The sequence below is a fragment of the Electrophorus electricus genome, chromosome 6 (assembly GCF_013358815.1).
Source record: "Electrophorus electricus isolate fEleEle1 chromosome 6, fEleEle1.pri, whole genome shotgun sequence".
NCBI lineage: Eukaryota > Metazoa > Chordata > Actinopteri > Gymnotiformes > Gymnotidae > Electrophorus > Electrophorus electricus.
The window spans coordinates 18,385,391-18,403,978 of NC_049540.1; the positions used below are offsets into that span (position 1 = coordinate 18,385,391).

The 18,588-nt window shown below is 41.7% G+C and overlaps 1 protein-coding gene, 1 long non-coding RNA gene and 1 pseudogene across 2 annotated transcripts; 1 reads left to right on the top strand and 2 right to left on the bottom strand.

The window, feature by feature from the left end:
* Nucleotides 1–332: 332 nt before the first annotated feature.
* On the bottom strand, nucleotides 333–1,558 carry trarg1b (trafficking regulator of GLUT4 (SLC2A4) 1b). Its single transcript, XM_027019398.2, has 3 exons — nucleotides 1,175–1,558; nucleotides 845–968; nucleotides 333–722 (listed from the first exon to the last, which is right to left on the bottom strand). The coding sequence occupies exons 1-3, from the start codon at nucleotides 1,556–1,558 to the stop codon at nucleotides 715–717; spliced, it is 516 nt and encodes a 171-aa protein (XP_026875199.1). The 3' UTR covers nucleotides 333–714.
* A 1,799-nt stretch (nucleotides 1,559–3,357) lies between these two features.
* LOC113583094 lies at nucleotides 3,358–8,693 on the bottom strand. Its single transcript, XR_003411229.2, has 2 exons — nucleotides 8,611–8,693; nucleotides 3,358–3,805 (listed from the first exon to the last, which is right to left on the bottom strand). It is a non-coding gene; the product is annotated as an uncharacterized LOC113583094 (long non-coding RNA).
* Nucleotides 8,694–12,650: 3,957 nt separating this feature from the next.
* Nucleotides 12,651–17,199, top strand: LOC113582228 (annotated as a pseudogene).
* The last annotated feature ends 1,389 nt before the right edge of the window (nucleotides 17,200–18,588 follow it).

Consider the following 18,588-nt stretch of genomic DNA (forward strand, 5'->3'; position numbering starts at 1 on the left):
TTTTCAAAAGCAATATTTAAATGCATTGTTGCTTAAGCATTTTTTCAAGTGGGTTGTTTTTGAACATTTACATAAAAAATGAAAGATTATTAATTTAACTAGACCTATTTTAAGAAAAATAGTGCTTGAAATTATTTGAATTATTTTCTACCTTTTTAAAATTTATTTCAATATACAGAAGTAAATATGAATGAGGCCTAAAATATTTTTAAATGAGAAAATGTGAAAATATAAGGGAAAATTTTACTTCAGAATTATAGAAAGAAATGTTAATAACAAGTGCATATAGATTCAGTTTATATTTTATATCAATCTCTTTTTTGCTACAAATGCTTGTATTTTTTATTTCTATTTCTATTTTATTAAGTTTAATCAGCACAGTTCTACTCATGAGTGCATTTGGTCATATGATTATAAAATAATAAAGTTTGATAACACTGATCTTTATCAAGGTGTCAACACAGCCATGAAAATGAAACAAGATAGCCCTGAAGTAGACTTTCTCTGATACCTCAGAGAACACAAACTGAGGCACACCATGCATTAGAAATCCATATTGATAAGTGTATTCTGTGCATTGTCCAGAATATGACTTGATGCTTGACATCTGAATGATTTTTCCTTTAGGTTGAAGATTCTGCTACACCAGGTCACCTCTTCATAAGACTATTTAATGTCCAATAGATCCTCCATGGTGTTCTATACAACAAAATATCAACTCCCTAGGGAACACAATAAAGAGAAGGAAATGAGAGTACAAGGGAGTTTGTTTGTTTGTTTGTGTGTGTGTGTGTGTGTGTGTGTGTGTGTGTGTGTGTGTGTGTGTGTGTGTGTGTGTGTTTACCTGTGATCGCCAAATAAAGAATTACAATCAGACCCAAAGTAATCGCCATGATACTGAAGATCAATGCACGCCGTCCCAGTTTTTTTGCTCCCTCAAAATCATTTGCCTGTATCATGGAGCGTGACTGAATATCACAGATAGAGACAGATCATACATACCGACATAATTTAAGCGATACATAGAGATAAAGTACAGTATTAATAAGTTACAGATTTCAACTAACACTTCAGATATCCTAAGCCTACCATTATAGCAAAAATAAATGTAATTAAACAAATTTCAAATTGTTAGATTCTATTATTGTTGCGCTTAGGTTTCGAGCAAACTTACCACATGCGCAAAATAAAGCGCAAATATGTTCAGTGGAACGGAGGGACAAAAACATGAGATTAAGGCAAGCCACATAAAGCTTTGGGGTTCCGGCACGTTTGGTGCTGGTGATGACGCACGGCTAAAGCTGAGAGGAGACGGAGAGCGTGACGCCGTAGTTACATTTCCAGCAGATCTTGATCTAAATGGCGACCTGTGTCCATTCTGCTCCGCATTTAACGATTTCGCACTCCCCCTACGCGAGTCAGAAGTTTTGAACCCGTCTTTTGACTCTGTGGCTCTGACGCAAAGAAGTTTCTGAGTATCTCCAAATTCCCCCGACTGCGACGCACCAGTCTCGCCTAAGGTGCTTGTAGCAAAATTGGCATCGGTATTAATGGCCATTTCTTACAGATAACCGATAATAAAACAGCAAAAATATTTAGATCGGAACTGTTCTACATGAAACTTATGATGTAAATATTTTTAATTAATGCAGTCAAGCGCATAGGGGTTAGGGCGATGATTTCTTCCAGGAAATAGATCCAACTGCTTCATCAATATTTGAACAGACGTACATTTAGGAGAGGCTTTAAGCGGAGGGTAAATCTATGGTCAGATCTGAATGCTTTGTAGCGATCAATCAGTACATACTGAGTTCGCTTTAAACCATCCTTTCCAGCATCTTATTGGTGGAGTTACGCGCGTTAATTGACGTTATGAACGGGGCAAGGAGTTTGTTTTTAAGGAGCGAGCGCCCCTTTTTGCTTGTTTACACTAGGCCGTAAACTATTTTTTGACCGCACTCTTTCTGGAAGTCGTTCTCCTGAACAACGACGGACTGACATTTCAGCAGGAACAAGACAAGGTATTCGTAGTGTTTGTTTGTTTGTTTGTTTGTTTGTTTCAACTGACAGGAAGTATGTTATGCTTTTACAAAAGCAAGGTGTCAAGATTTAGGTGCAATAGACAACAAGTTAAACGGTAAGCAGTTTTATTTCCCAATAATAAGCAATTACGGTGCTTTTCATCTTTAAACTGATATGTGATAAGACCTGTATAAAGACATACTATCACTATTATAAGACAACTTTATTTAGCCTATATACTCTTTAAACTGTATTTGAACGGATCCACTATAAAGGAAGTTTTGAAAGGATTACTATGGGTTATATTAATTTTGCACCGGTCAATATTCCAAATGTTATGCTGCCTCTGACCATAAACGCGGTGCAGCGTACTGTATGTAACTGGTTTTCGTTACTGTGTATTATTGTTAATCAACGGTGCCCCCTCAAGGACACACCGCTACATTGCCCTGAACTCCATTAAACATGAGAACGTATTATTTCGAGAAACTTCTTGCTGCTATCTGTAGTTCTACTAACGAGAAAAAAAAACAGTTTATTCATTTTATTATTCCATTTTTAAACCACTGAAATTTTAAATAGTGTTAGTGATAAAATCAAGGTTTAAATATTGTACATTAAAAAAAATCAATTTTAAAATGCTACCTTACACATGCTTGACAAATTTCTCCAAGAGTTGTTAAAGTGGTATAAAAAGATGTTAAAGCAATTGTGGTGATCTTTGGTGTGTAATCAGACTGTCTGGGGCAGAGAATACTTGTCCTGGAATCCTCACCTACATTAACACAAATTTGTTTTTTAATCCCAGATATATAATCCCATCTATCCTGAAGGTCTTTCACTCCCCTTCTCCCATTCCTCTGATCTAATGGGGGTGTCTAATGTTAAATCATAATATCTCATATGTGTTAAATCATAATATGTCATAATAGTATTTTGCACATATCTTAAATTGCACTGTAACCTGCAAATTTATATGTAAAAATTTTCATTTTCAAAGGCAAGAAAAGTCAACAGAATTATAGGCAGGTGAGTAATATGAGACAGAGGCCTTTTTTTCAAGAAAGTTATTGGCTGCTGTATCTTATGGCAGCAGCAAAAATATTAGTTATAATTAACTATGTAGGTAGCTATTACTATAGCTATTACTATGCACATTTAATCTCTGAATCACAGGTCAACAAAGAAATCAAATATTTTATGGTGTGTAACAACACATAAAAACAAGTCTTTTTAAAGTTTTATTCCTGCAAAAACAGACAAAATACCCCACTCCAGTGTTTTACTTGCAGTTCACAGTGCACTCCAGCTCCCTTTCAAAAAATATAATTTACATTTTATGCATTTGGCAGATGCTTTTATCCAAAGCAACTTACAATTTTCAATCATGTTACAGAAGCAGGCAAGGGTAATTATTGGAGCTTTGCCCAAGAACTCTTATTGGTATAGAATTTGCCCACAACACCCCACAGGTGTTGCAGCATTGTTACCTACTACACTCTACCAACAACATGCGTAACGTTACATTTTCTCATCACATTTTTGAAATAGTTATTTTCAAACTGCCAAGAAAGCTCAGGCAAAACATACTAGTTTAGAGGGTAAACGCCTGAGATGGTTCCAGTTGTGAAGGGCCAATGCAGGGCAGAGCTGACCACAACAGTTCTTCAGCTGGCAGCTTTAGCACGGGGACAGGAACATAAAGTTTGCCAGAGAAGAACTGCTGTAGGTTAGCCAACAGTTCCATGCAGACTCACACTCTCCCTGGCTCCTGCCTGCACTCCTGGAGAAGGGGAGAGAAAAGGTGTCATGTTAGGTATAGTACGAAGGACGCAGACAGATCTAGTTCTGCTATGCTAACAATAGCAACTTGTGGTTTTCACCATCCTTCTAGATAACGCTTATGCTAGTATGGAGGATAGCATGAGTCTTCCGTGAACAAGAGGAATGCCTGCTGATGTAAGTCAGAGGAAGTCTGATCATGCTGGGAATGCTCAGTTCTTGCTGGGAGGAGCCTTACTAGTATGGGAGTGTAGGAGATTTTCCTGTATGGTTAGAGTAGTGAGGACTTAGATCGTTTCAAAAACACATAAGAACCTCACAGCTTAGCTATAAAACCACTGACTACATTAATATGGTTCCGGTGATTCTAAACTGCATTACTTGTATGCAATTACACAGATAATGTAGTTATTTAGCTAAGCCAGACAATATCCCTGCTCTTGCCCTGTAACAAATGTTATTCATCTGTCAAAATAATATGTATAGATAACCATTAATAAAGGACATCAATGTTCAGATACCAGGCATATGTTTATTTTCTGCTTTATATCCATCTGTTTTATTCTCATCACATACCTATGAGCCAGGAGCGACATATTATTTAGCAAAATACTTCGTCTATGAAAATACTGCAATGTTGATTAGAAGAGGACACGCAGTCTTACACGAGAGTGCCTCATTATACATGTGTGCCTGCCTGTTTGTGTGTGTGTGTGTGTGTGTGTGTGTGTGTGTGTGTGTGTGTGACTGTTTGTGTTCTCAGCATGTATGTGACCATATTTCCATTGCCTTTACATCCTATTGTCATGGGCCTTTCTCTGACATTCCAAAGCCTGGGTGTGAGAAAGTGCCACAGGTGTGTTCACAGCCATCCCATATGACATGCTTTGATATTTAACAGGTGGAATGCAAAATTTTCAAATGCAAAATTGGCTTGAGAGACATGAGAAATCGTGACTCCCTAAATGCCAACAAACTAAAACGTAGGCCTCGCTTCCAGACACTTGCCTCTGACACTTATCTTATGCACAGACACCCAAGCTGATGCAAAAGAATCGTTATGACCCCCCCCATACACACACACACACACACACACACACACACACACACACACACACACACACACACACACACACACACATTAAACTGTATTATCTTACAGTCTGTCTGTAAGCCAAAATAATGCCCTCCCTCCCTCCCTTTACTCAGGCGTATGGCTTAGGTCAAAATGCCCAGCATTCTTCCCATTCCTCCTGCACATGCTGGAAATTCCTCACACTCACTGTTTGCATAGAGCTTCCATTCGTTCTAGGAACTAAGGACCAACTCAAACCACACATTCCCCCTCTCTGCCACACCCTCCTCGCCACTGAAGGCCATCACTGTTTAGAAATAGTTTTTAAACACATTAAGTCTTCTTGCTGGTTAACCAGAAGGTCCAGAACAAGGACCCGGGCAAGTTCTGATCAGCATTCTTCTCCGGCGAACAAAAAGCTCTCTGCACTGACTGCACTGGTGGGTGAACACTATGTCTCGAACTTACAATCTGCACTGTGGTTGCAGTGCCATGTAGACCATCCTAATCTAACACGTGGCTGCCTCCCAACACACATTAATCAGTCCATCAAAGAAAGCAAATCGAATTTGCTGAATCATTTTATATTTACAGCCAGAGACAGGTCACCCTCCAAACCCCCCACCCCCACTAACTTATTTCCTCCTCGATGGTCCATTTGGTAATGATCTTCCGTTCCCTTACTCACTCCTCCCTTCCTTGGTGTAGACATGAATCAGCAGACTGCCGGGGGGGGGGGGGGGGGGGGGGGGGGGTAAGGCTGCCTGCGTCATCATCACCAGTGTTTACGAAAAGCACAGCAGCACAGCGCACAGTCTCAGACTGGCGCTATCTGGATCTGGCATTGAGTCACAAGTGTTACAGACTAACTGAGGCATTCATTAAACATACTTCAGAAAATCTTTCAGATGTGCATTATATCTCCTCAGGGGATGTATTCACAGAGGTAGGACATGGGGGCGCTCAGATTGTGTCCCAGTTTGATATGATTTTATAGTCCAGATTATGTATGATGCATATATGTCTGCAAACTCACAGCATATTTTCCTGATGTTAAAAAAATGTAAAAGTATTAATATGCATTATTTGAACTTTGTGTACATAAATCATGTACAACTATGTTAAAAATGTCAATATATTTCAGTATTGATAAAGCATGCAGAATAGCTGACATCAGTTTGGAGGGGAAATAATCAGCTCAGGAGCATAAATCGAGATTGTTCGAATACATAAACTGCGCTCTTCCATCTCAGTGCTCCTGTTGTGAGTCGACCTATTGATCTGGGGTGGCATATGGCTATGTGGAACACTGCAATGCGTGAGCCCAAATGAGGGAATACTGTGGTAAGAGAGCTAACTGCTAAATGCTAAATGGACAACTTGCTAGCTTTTAGCCACAATGATGCTAGCCCCATACCCTCGGTGGGAATTCAAAGAAAGCCCATTTCAAAGGAAAAGCTGGCAAGGTTTCACGCCTTGAGCCAGCGTGCAGGAGACGGTCACTGGCAGCCACGCCCAGAGCCGCTGCCAGTGCTGCAGGAGTGAGAGAAGGAGCGAGCGAGCAGAGAACGGAGCCAGCGTTCGGGGGCAGTGAAATGGAAGGGCGCCAAGACGTCCCCATCAATCCTCGCCATTTGAGGGAGATCACGACATCAGCTTGCCAGAGGCTGAATCACAGCAAGGACGTGACAATGCTGACTTACCATGGGTTCCACACAGGCCAATGACGCCAACACCCTGGTGTGGCTTTCTGTTCAACAGATGCTGTCCGGCTGCATCTCAAGAATGTGTGCATGTGGGTTGCCCTACATTGGTAAACCACCAGTGGGCCTTAGAAATTTGTTAACACAGAGCAAGGATGTCATCCTCTGAGGTGTTGCGTCTGGATTTTACTTGCATTTTGCTCGCCTTACAATTGCACCCATTTTATTTAAGAAAGCTGTAGGATACATATTTATGCATCACCTAAAATCAGGTTAAGGGGATTTTTGATTAAAAACCTCGTTCCTATGCACAGTTTATTCTTGATAAAACCTGAGCCACCTGTTCCTGCTCAGGCCCACTTGCTATTATGAGGTGAATCTCAGGCAGCTGATTAATTCCTGGCTGCTCAGTCTGGTGACCTAAGTCAGACAAGGCTGGGCTTGTGACGGAGCTAGTGGAAAGCAGGAGGGAGGATAGATAGCTGGTACTATAGTACTAGAGTGCTATAACCAACCCACTATGACTGCTTGGTCAGAAGGCTTTGGGTCTGAGTCGTGGAAAGTTCTACAAGATTTCGTATTACAATGGAACAGTTACACCCTAACTGTGTGAATGGCTCCTATTTAAAATTCTTACATATATGAAAAACCCTCATGAAAAGCGAATGAAGACAATATATGTACAGTTTATGTTTTTAAGCCTGAAGGATCTAGTTCCTCATACTGCAGGTCTATTGGGTAAAGAGGCTTTTATAGAGCTTGACAAATCTCCCCAAAATGTGGGATCGCTCGTCCTACATGTAGCAGGGCGTGGTCTTTAAGAATTCTACCCACAGTTAAAGGCTACTTTAAATGCAAGAAACGCTGTTAAAGAAAAAAAAAAAAAACAGGTTTAGTCCCACATCCGGAATTCAGTTTAAACATAACTTTCAGAAGGCTGGCATGAGGATTGAATTCGTATTGCAAAGGGACAAAAGAAACAGCATTTTGAACTGTGAACACGTAAAGCATTTCTCCCACATGTAGACAGACGTGATTACGTGATGGGGAAAAAAAAAGATCAGAGTGACGCGAATGAAAAATTATTCAAGGGATCACTGACATCTACGGTAGCCACATGATAACCATTTAAAGTTTGCATTGAATGTACATTTCAGTGTAACCTACCGGTCATGGTCTTCCTTTGGCATAGCTGTGATCCACTTACGGTACTCCTAACTTTGTAACGATATTCAGTGATACATTTTATTCCATCTGAACATTAGTAGACGACATTTTAAACAGCACTACGGCTTAAGGCCCCGACAACGGAGAATTGAAAGCAAGCCTCTAACAAAATGGCATTCCTCCTCGACGGACTACTAGATTGAGAGAATTACATAAGGACGTCCTCACCCGATTCTCCTAAACCAAATCAGGAAACATGGTTAAGCAGACACGTTGGCAACTGTGCAGCAATACAGTGAGCTAGCATTATTGCGCGAACTTTGCCTTCATATCAGCAGGCTCGATTCAGTCACGACTCCGTTATGTTACATTACATCTTAAGAAAGAAGACGAACAATAAGAACACCGATGTTTTAACTACCGCTTAATGTATAGTTTGCTCTTGGTATTGTATTAACCAAGCCTACTTCTAAGCAGGTTAGCTACTCCTGAACAGAGTTGGTAGGATACGTTTTGTGCCGTCTATTACTAGGCTATTTCTAAGTTTGATCACTATGTTAGAATCTAGATTATATAATGATTATCAGACTGATTACTGACTGTTTAAGAAATGAGCAAGGTCTACTCGAATGTCTACGTTTACCTTCAGCTGTCATGAGATCAGTCTGACTCGTTTACGAACGTTTTTTTTTCTTTCACCAACGCCCCACACGTATCGGCTCGATCCAGAGTAGGTTAAATGCCTCGCCTTTCCCAGAGGCACTAATCGGTCTTATTTCTAAACTGGGTAATGCGTAAAAGTATTTATTAGATCTACTAAAAACTGAGATTAATCAAAGTTGTTTTATCAGAAAACCTCACCTCACGGGCAGGCTGCTTCTTTATCGTCTCTCACTCTACCGGTGTCTCCGATCAGCTGGCAAGAGAGTGACGCGATTTGTAACAGCTGGCTATTGGTACTCCAACGTCAAAGGTTATGTATGACGATTGTATACCGTAGCGTCTGAAAGCCTACAGTTTTACCCAATGCCTAGCCTCTACTCCCAAGTAAAAGGGAGGGATGAAGCACTATTAACCAATTACAATATGTTCTTTTCAATGACGGTTCACTTCTACCCAATAAGATATGTGTAAAAGTTTCAGAACGCAAAGTTGTATTTGCTACCGATTTATAGCGTTTATGCTACCAAGCTGTAAAGGCCTAAACAAACGAAGAAATATAATGAGGCAATACTAAAATACATCTTGAAGGAACGCTTTTTAACCAGACAAGCAGGTCTTTAGACACTCCTCCTAGTAATGTCCCATAAGTATCATATTAACCTGAAGAGGATCCATGACATTTTCTTTCATAATGAGTCCAGAGTAGAGAAAAGAGTTGGAACTAATTCTACCCTGTAGCCTTATTAAATTCTCATGTAACCCATCTAGACCCTTTTAATTATTTGGAGGAATAAATGTCCTTATAATTGTCAATTTACAAATAGGCTTGTGTCTGCTTGAATACTGTATAGTGAAGTTATCGGGAAGTCTCTGTTATATAAGATTATATTTAATTTTATCATATGCCAGACAGATTTAATTTTCACAATAAATAGTCTATATGAGCTACATGAATAGAAGAGATGCTTAAAGTAAGACTGACAAAGTTATTTAAAGGAAGTAAGGCTTTAACATTTAAATGTATTTTAATAATCATTACAAAATCCTCGTAAATCACCACACATGAATTATTAACTGACATGTCACTGTAGCTCATTTATCTGGTTTTAAGACCATCTTAATTCAAGAGTAAAAGCCGAACTGCTTTTTTTGTGCCAAATGGGAAAGGATGATCATGCAGGCTCCAGCTTTTGCAAGATGCTTTATGTATAATTGCCAGCAGTGACATGCTCTGCAAGCAAAAGTCCCACCTGTTTAATCATTATAAACTATTTAATGTACCTCCTGTAAATGCAGGAAATACTGCCCTTACTTCATATTCATCCTTTGTTTGTTATTATATTATTTTGTAAACATTCTCTGTTTTGATTAAGTTCTAGTCATCTCAGACAGTAAAGCTCTAAATAAATTTCTGTAAAAACAAAACAAAACAAAAAACACACATATAGCCAGCACTTCATACTCATTGCATTCAGTCTCCCTATACTCCTCTGCGCTGGACAGCTAAACTTTGCCCATGGAGAAGAGACAATAAGATTGGGGGCATCCCCGTCCGAAACTCTGAGTGGGTAAATTTAGCCTGTCTCTTTACCATGGACTCCCCACAGGTTTAGCCCTCATCTCTCTGCTCCCCACTCTGCTTACAAAGCATTTGGCAGCAAAGGGAACTTCATGAAGGGACTAAGCTTAGTCATGATCACATCACTGCTCAACAGAAACCAAGACTGTCCACAGAAAGTGGAAAAGCAAATATGCAGCTTATCAAATAAGTTGTAAAGATCTGTCATTGAAACTTTTAAGTGTGTTCAGAACAAATTTTGTTCATTGATCTTGTGTCACTTCAGAGATCCCACAAACATAGTCACTAGCAGACTGTTGTAATTCAGATGCCCCCTCTTTGATAAAAATCTGTAGTATGTTTTCTGGATTTTCTCTTCCCATTTGCCTGCATAGATTTAAATGGTGTCTGTATACCGGACTGTAACCTTTATCACGGCTGCTAAATTTGGCTGCCTGGCACAAGTTATGTTTCAGCTCTCCTGATCCTGTTCTAAGTATAGGGTCAGTTTCCGAGCCAAATCAGATGTTATGTCAAAGGATTTAGCAGCATTTTTCATTGGAGTAAGAGAAATATCATTGGTCTGAGACAATCTTCAAGTCTTGGAACTACATATTTCATACTTAATGTTGTTCACTGAGCAACACACAGTCCCTAGCCACAATTGATATGAAAAATACCTAGATTTTACTTGCACTCAATAGTGCTTTATTAGGTACACCCATGTAATATATTCATTTTAAATTATAGACTTCATCTCATTTGCATGTACAAATCATCCGCCACTTCATATTTTGTTCATCATTAGTCAGTTGATTTGTGTGCTAGAATATACAAACACTGGTATTATGCTAGTGACCTGACATTGCTGTGGTTGTTGAGTGGGTATTACAAGTTTAGTAAAAGTTAGTAGTACAAGTTTATCAGGCAAAACAGTGTTACTTTTTGGAGTTGTTGTTGTATTTATACATGTCAGTGTTACTGCTGAGTTGAATATCCATCCAAAAGCAGTCTGGTGGTCAGAAATTGCGCATTTATAATGAACTAGAAAATGGCGGACATAAATGGGCTGCTGTCATGGTTGGCCAGCCAACAGCCAGGAGGGACACGCCCACTCCTGAGAGGAGCCGTACTTTATTTCTGCCGCGTTCCCAATCACCAAAATATTATTGCAATACACCAGTTTTCATAATTGACTCCACTATTTAGTCCTGCAGGTCCCGAGAGAGGACATTGACGGACTACTGCCGTGAGACTAGCTGCATATTCCACTGCTACAAGTATCTTTTGTTGTTTGTGGATTTTCGTTGGTTATTATTAGAATGGATAATAAAGAACACTTTACCTCAGACTTACCGTTTGCTTCATCTGTGTCGCCAGCGTCACAGCTGCACTACTCTAACTGGACACCTAAAGTAGTTTATGATATACTCGTGTTTCTAATAACACAAAAAAAAGTGTCTCAAGCAATAAAGTATATTCGTGTATTTGTGTGAATATACTACTAATATTGAAAGTAGTATATTTACATATACAAATATACAGGATATACAATACACTGCATTTACTATAGCAGGTGACATATTAAGGTAAGAAGTAATCAGGTCACAGCTTGTCACGGTTAGTTCCTCCCAGCTTCCATGTTCCATGTTTTCCCTGTCTTGTGTATTTGAGTTCCATGCCATAGTTTCGTTTTCTCCACCCCTCATTTGATTGCTCACACCTGTCCCTCGTTTCTACCTTGTTAAGTTCATGTCTTTAAACCATGTCTGAGGCCCTGTGTTTTTGCTGTTCATTGCATTTATGTGTTTGGTGAATGTTTTTGAAAGCCTGTATATGCATGTATTTGTTTGTACTTGTGTTTATGCTAGCCTTCGTGTTTCCCAGCCTTTGTTATAGCCTGCTTCCCCTGTTTGCCTTTGTGTGTTTTGTTTGTTTGAGCATGTATCCCCGTAATCTCCGTATTGGCTCAATGACCCTGGACTACCCTTAAGACTACGACTCTGGATTTGCCCTTAATAAATCTCGCTCTTCTCCGCACATGCATCCGCCTCCTTACTGCTCACCATTACAGAATGAACAACCTACTAAGAACACAGTGAGTGCGCACCTCTCTGGTCAGTGGTCACCTTGCTGTGAAGACCAGTTCTCTCAGCAAGACCACACTGGGTAGAATAACTCCTGTGGCACTACCACTCCCCTGGGTACAAGGAGTTCTTGATGTAAGTCCAAAAAGTCCACCAAGGTTAAACAAACATCAGACACTAAGGCTTCCGGTAAGTGCTTACACCATACGGATCTCAATACTAGCATTAAGGATGCACAGCGTGTAGGGCAGGACCTAGAGGGACTAGGAGATGCGCTTACTGCAGAAGTCTTTGACAGTGTTCATGTTTCTGGCATTGTAGGTGCCACTCAAGGAATGGATGTTGGGGCTATGGACCCACAGATATTTTATCAGGACTTGTTGAACTGGCTAAAGACTGGTGAGCATTGGTCTCTCCCTTCTGCTATGGGTCCTCCACATGAGTACAATGGGGAAGGTTCATTAGAGAGGTTCATATTACAGAGCAGGTTATATTTCCAATACCTCCTCTGTCCAGATCCTCCAGAATTCCTCAAGGTACATTTCTTGTTACAGTTTTTAGAGGGTAAAGCCTTACAGTGGGCAGACCTTCACATGACCCACAGGCCCAGAGAAGTGGGTACCTTGAAGGGGTTTTTTGGCCAGCTGAGGGCCAGGTTCTCAGGAGCTAGACCCAGAGACTCCCATGTAACTCAAACCAGCACGGTACCCCATTACCCAGCCTCACAGCTACCCAGACTACGGACTATTGTAGCACTAGTAAGCAAAAGCCACCAGCCCACAAGTGTGCTCTCTACCGGGCTGCTAGATCCTGTTACAGGCACCTCAGCCAGGAGGAGCAGCTTCGTACCCTGCTGCATGCTCGAGTCGTCTCCAGCAGTAGTTGCACCTCAGGACGGCCAGCCAGTCCCTGCCTCTGGCGTGGAGGACGCAGCCGAGCCAGTCCCTGCCTCCAGTGTGGAAGACGCCGCCCAGCCAGTCCCTGCCTCTGGTGTAAGAGACGCCCTCTGTCCTGATCTGGTTCCTGTTCCCGGCGTGAGAAACACCGTCCATCTTGATCCGGTTCCTGTTCCTGGTGTCAGAGACGCCACCGGTCCTGTTACCAGATCTGTTCCTGTGGCCAAGCCTCCAGACACCTCAGACCCACTGCCGCTGAATGCCGCAGCCACTCCTCTGGATCCACCGCCGCTGGACGCCACAGCCACACCTCCAGACCCGCTGCCGCTGACCGGTGCAGCCCCGCCTCCAGACCCGCCGCTGACTGCTGCACCCCCAGACCTGTCACTAACTGCTGCACTCCCGGACCTGCCGCAAAACGTCGCAGCAGTACCTCCGGACCAGTCTGATCCTACTTCTGATGCTAAGGACACCACACAGCTTGTTCCTCTTCCTGGAGTGGAAATAGCCAGGCCTGTTCCTATGCCTCGTGCCAGGCATGTTCCTGGAGTTGTTCATCATGACTCTCCTGTGCCCAAGGAGGCTGCTACTGGTGGACTCCCTGAGATGCTTAGGACTCCTCTGTTCCCTGATGCTGCTGTGCCAGCCCCCATGTCTGCCCCAGTGATTACTTCTCATGTTACCTCATCTCCTGTGTTGCCTGCTCCTGTTCCTGGTTTTGTCCATATTCCTGTTCATACGTCTATGTCTGTTTGTGTTACCATGCTTCAACTCGTTACCCTGCCTTGTGTACCCCTGCCTGTCCCAGTTCCTGTACCCATGCTGGTTCTATGTTTCATTCCTGTACCCATGTCAGTCTTAGTTCACATAATTTCCTGTCTTTGCTTCTGTCCCTGTACCCATTCCCACAGCTATGACCCAGTCCAGCAATTCTCCTCAAATCAAACCCTGCCTGTAGTCGTGCCCCAGGACCTGTCTCCACTCCTGTGTCTGCCTCTTGCTTTGTCTCAGCCCCTATGTCTACTTCTAGTGTTGGTCCTTCATTTGTACCTCTTTTTTCTGTTCTGGCTTCTGGTTTCTTTTCTGGTAACTCCGCTTTGGATTGTTTCGTGCTTCAGGAGCCATGGGTTAAAGGGGGCGTACTATCACACCTGCAGACCTGAGTGTTCCCCGTTTCCCTGGCAACCTAGTCACTTCCGGGTTTTCGTCTGTCTCTATGGTTCCCTGTCTCCTCCCCTTTATCCCCAGCTGTTCCTAGTTTGTCCCTAATTGTGGCCCTATGTTATCCTTGTTCCTGCATCTCTTGTTTGTCAGTCATTGTTTTGGTATATCTCACTAGATTTCCATTCCTTGTTCCTCTGTACTTTTCTTCCCTCATGCCATGTTTAGTTACCCTCTCTATCTATGTTACTTTCCCTATTCATGCTGGCCAGTTCTCTGCTGTTTGTTATACTTTCTGTGTTTTAGTCTGCGTTGTTTTTCCCGTGAGTATTCATCTAACTTATTCCACTCTGCTTTCCCATTTGGTGTTCTCTCATCTCTTCACTTTGTTTAGGTTTATCTTCCCCTTTTCATGTACACAAGTGTTGTCTGGTTTTCCTTTTTAGTTCTACCTACCTGTATTTCTGTTGGTTAATCATACGTAGCCCAGTTTTGTGTATTCCATACTAGTTAGTTATAGTCCTCATCGTTATTCTTCATTAGTCTTCCCTAAGCATTTGTCCCTTTTACCCAGTTCCCATACTCACCTTGTTAGCCTGTTATTCTTATGTTAACCTGTCTTTTTTTATTTTGTTCTGTGCTGGTGTGTTTGTTATTAATTTTATTATTCATTTATTCTATCCTGTCTGTCTGTCATTCACATTATGGCTTCCTCCATTAATTCTGTTCTTCATAACATCCAAGGCGCCGGCACTTAGCAAGTGTGCTCGCTCATCACCTCTCCATCGTTACACAGCTATTATAAAATTGGAATTTTTCCTTTTGCTTTTTCAGATTATTATCTGGCATAGATTCCAAATTGGAAAATGTCAACAATAACACATAAGACAACCAAATGATGACCGAGCCATTGTTGCAGAAGTGCATGTGCTTGGTGAAATGTCTCGTAATGGTGAAATGCCTGATATGCTCATGTAAACATAACATCTCCTACCAGGCAGGCAAGGAAGAGAAACAGGACCTGGGAGAAATCCGTGGGATCCTCAGGAGGAAGCTCATTTCTCTATGTGGGGCTGAAGGACACAGGAGACAAGCAAGAGAACAGGTCAGGAGACATGCAGCCTTCATTTCAAACCCATCTGGATTTCCAACACAGCTACAAGTGCAGAAGCACAGTGGCCACTTCACCTGCTTTAAAGAGGAGATAGACCATCATCTCCTATAGTCATGCAACATGGAAGGTCCTAGGCGAGTCCAGTGCCTTGATTAATCCAACTCAGCCCATCCTTGATTTTAAAAATAATGATCACAGGTGGGGGGAAGTACAGGCGAAGTCCAGGCAGCAAGAACCAGTTCAGCCCTAGGACCCAGTGGACTGCCCTACAAAGTGTGCAAGAGGTGTCCAAGAATCCTGCTCTGACTGTGGAACAATACACTGCACTTATGATGGTTATCTGGAATAGGGGAAGGTAGCCCAAGAGTGGAGATGTGGGAAAGGAGTGTGGATTCCTAAAGAGGAGAATTCGAGCAAGATTGAGCAGTTCAATACTATTTCAATGCTCAGCATCAAGGGGAAGATATTTTTCATTGTCACGGTGTGACACCTAAGTGCTTTCTGAATAATGGATACATTGACATCTGTTCAGAAGCTTGTGATCCCAAAATGACCCAGGATGCCTTGAACATACAGGAGTCATGAAACATCTTATCAGAGAGGCATGAGAAGAGGTGTCTTGACAATGCTGTGACTGGACCTCACCAGTGCATATGGATCCATATCACACGACTTGGTGGAGACAGCACTGGAACAACAGTGTTCCAAGTAAGGTCAGGGTAGTGGGAGCTCATTGGTTATGGTGTTTGACGTGTGCTCAGAAGGTTACCGGTTAAAATCCCATGACTGCCAAGTTATCACTGTTGCTGAGCAATGCCCTTAACCCTCAATTGCTCAAGTTGTATTCAAACATAATTGCAAGTTGCTTTGGATAAAAATGACCTCATTTTGGACTATTATCATAGTTTCAATCTAAGAGGGATCATCACTGGATGGATTATTTCAGTGATGCTCTTTTCCTTGGTCATAAACATGATGAACAAGTCAGCTGAGGTGGAATGCAGAGGCCTTCTGACAATGTGGTCTTACAGCCCCCCATCAGAGCCTTTATGATGATCTAACAGTTACAGTAACCTCAGTGACGGAAGGTGGATTCTCTAGGGTTTATAGAAGCTCATCACGTGAGCACAGATGTGCTTCAAGCCAAGTAAGTCCAGGTCCTTGGTGCTGAAGACAGGAAAAATGTCTCACCACTATTGTTTACATCTAGGAGGTACAAAGATTCCATCAGTCACAGAGAAGCCGATCAGGAGCCTCAGAAAGATCTTTGACAACACTCTGAAGGATGCTGCCTCCGTTAAGATAACAAGCCAAGAAATGGAGGCATGGTTGTCAGCAGTTGACAAGTCAGGGCTACCAGGAAAATTGAAAGCCTGGAACCATTAGCAGGGTTGAGGGGCTGTATGTAGGTCAAATGGTAAGTATAAATCAACAGGGAGCACAGACAACATAGGATCAGAGAATGGACCGGAAGATGTCCTGGTCTGAGATATGGCAGGTTGAGCTCTTCCACATAAAGTATTTAATACTACCCACTTATGACATGCTTCCCAGTCCCTATGACCTCTTTAGTATGGGAAAGGTCGCTGTACCAGCCTCTTGTGCCTCAGGAAAGGAACAGTGGAGCACATCCTTAGTTGTTGCTCCAAGGCACTATGTGAAAATTGGTACCATTGGCGGCATGACCACATGCTGAAGGCTATTGCTGATATCATCTGCAGTGCCAAAGACTGAGTCAATGCTTCCAATCATCAAATGCCAGCAGTGGTATTTGTCAAAGCTGGGGAGCAACCACAACCTCAGCCAAAGGCACCAGTAGGAACAGCACATGAATGGCAGACAAGGGTTGATCTTGGTAAGCAACACAGATTTAAAGAGAGCATTACAGAGACCATCCTGGCAGTAGACATTGTGTTGGTATTATAAACATTCAAACAGGTAGTTATACTGGTGCTCACTGTTGTAACATAGATCAATCATGAGAGAGTTGTAAATGCTGAGAAGAGCAAGATATATTAAGGATAAATACAGAATCACAGTCATTACCACAGTCCAAGGTCATAGAGCCAACATCCAGAGTCTGAGAAAACATAGTAAACACAAATACACAGCAACAGAAATTGGAAGCAGGCTATAACAAATAACACTATTTACATAAACAGGGGTATTCACAAATAACTATGATAAGCAAACATAACAAAGGTTAGGATAATATATGCAGCAAAAACACAACCGTGTTTTGAACAAAACAAAGGTTTGGATTCACAATGTCCAGCAACATGACTGAACAGGGTATATATACAAGTACTAATGAGAATTAAACAAGAGATAGGTGATACAAATGATACAGTGAAAACCAAAACAAGAACCAGAACAGGAACTTAGAAAATGAAACAATAACACGAGACAGAGAAACAATGGAGACAGGACACTAGGAATGGGCCAATCATGAAAACTATGTCCTGGTAAGAGAGGATGGATGAATCCAACAAAAGGAAATGAGCCAAGTACACAAGTATGACTTGGTGAACAAGTGCCACAGAAAGGGGTGGTGAAATCAGTGTAAGCCAAGAGAGGTGGGCTGCAGAGGATTAGATGCTCAGTCTCTGTGTAAATCCTACTGTCACTTGGGCATCACAGTCACACACAAGAGGAGGGCAATCAGGGCCAGCACAGAATCAGCAGAAAAGGATTCTAGATGGTTGTAGATCAAAAGGAATGATCCATGGGTGCATGCTACTGGGACACAAGCTGCGAATTGATTACTCCCGGCTGGGTTTCCTGGAAAATGGTGTATGATGTTTTTATAAGACCTGAAACACCCAGAGTGACTCTAGGGAATATCACTGGTGGTGTGTCTAAGTGTATCACTAGATGTATTTAAACTGTCCCCTCGTTTTGAAGGCAGTTTTGTGGGTATACAATTGGGTATTCAAAATATATATAACAATTTGGTGCTTTATAAAGGCACATCCTAAAGACATCCAATGTCAATTATATCATTTATATCTATTATATCATTGCCCCCCCCCCCCCCCCCCCCCCCCCCAAGATACAGTTCATTTTCCTCTCATTAGGAAAGTCTGTGCACAAACCTATATGAAGGCCCTGCTAGGGAAAAACAAAATGGCTTTCATTAACAAATTAATAATCCTTAGCCAAATCCAGAAATTAGTCAATTCAAGTACAGCTTTATTTGAATTAAGGCTTTTCACTATTAGAATGTGACTAATGGCAAACCACTTAAAAGGTCTGAATTGTGCAGAAACTATAGGCTAAATTTAAAAATTGATGTTAGGCTACGTTCTGTTATGGCTTTCATGTATGTCAGTTGACTTGATTCTTATTTAGCCAACCAAA

Coding starts and splice junctions, on each gene's coding strand:
- trarg1b (XM_027019398.2), bottom strand. CDS start 1,558: ATGGCCATTAATACCGATGCCAATTTTGCTACAAGCACCTTAGGCGAG. Junction 969..1,174: donor CGCTTTATTTTGCGCATGTG/GTAAGTTTGCTC, acceptor TGTGATATTCAG/TCACGCTCCATGATACAGGC.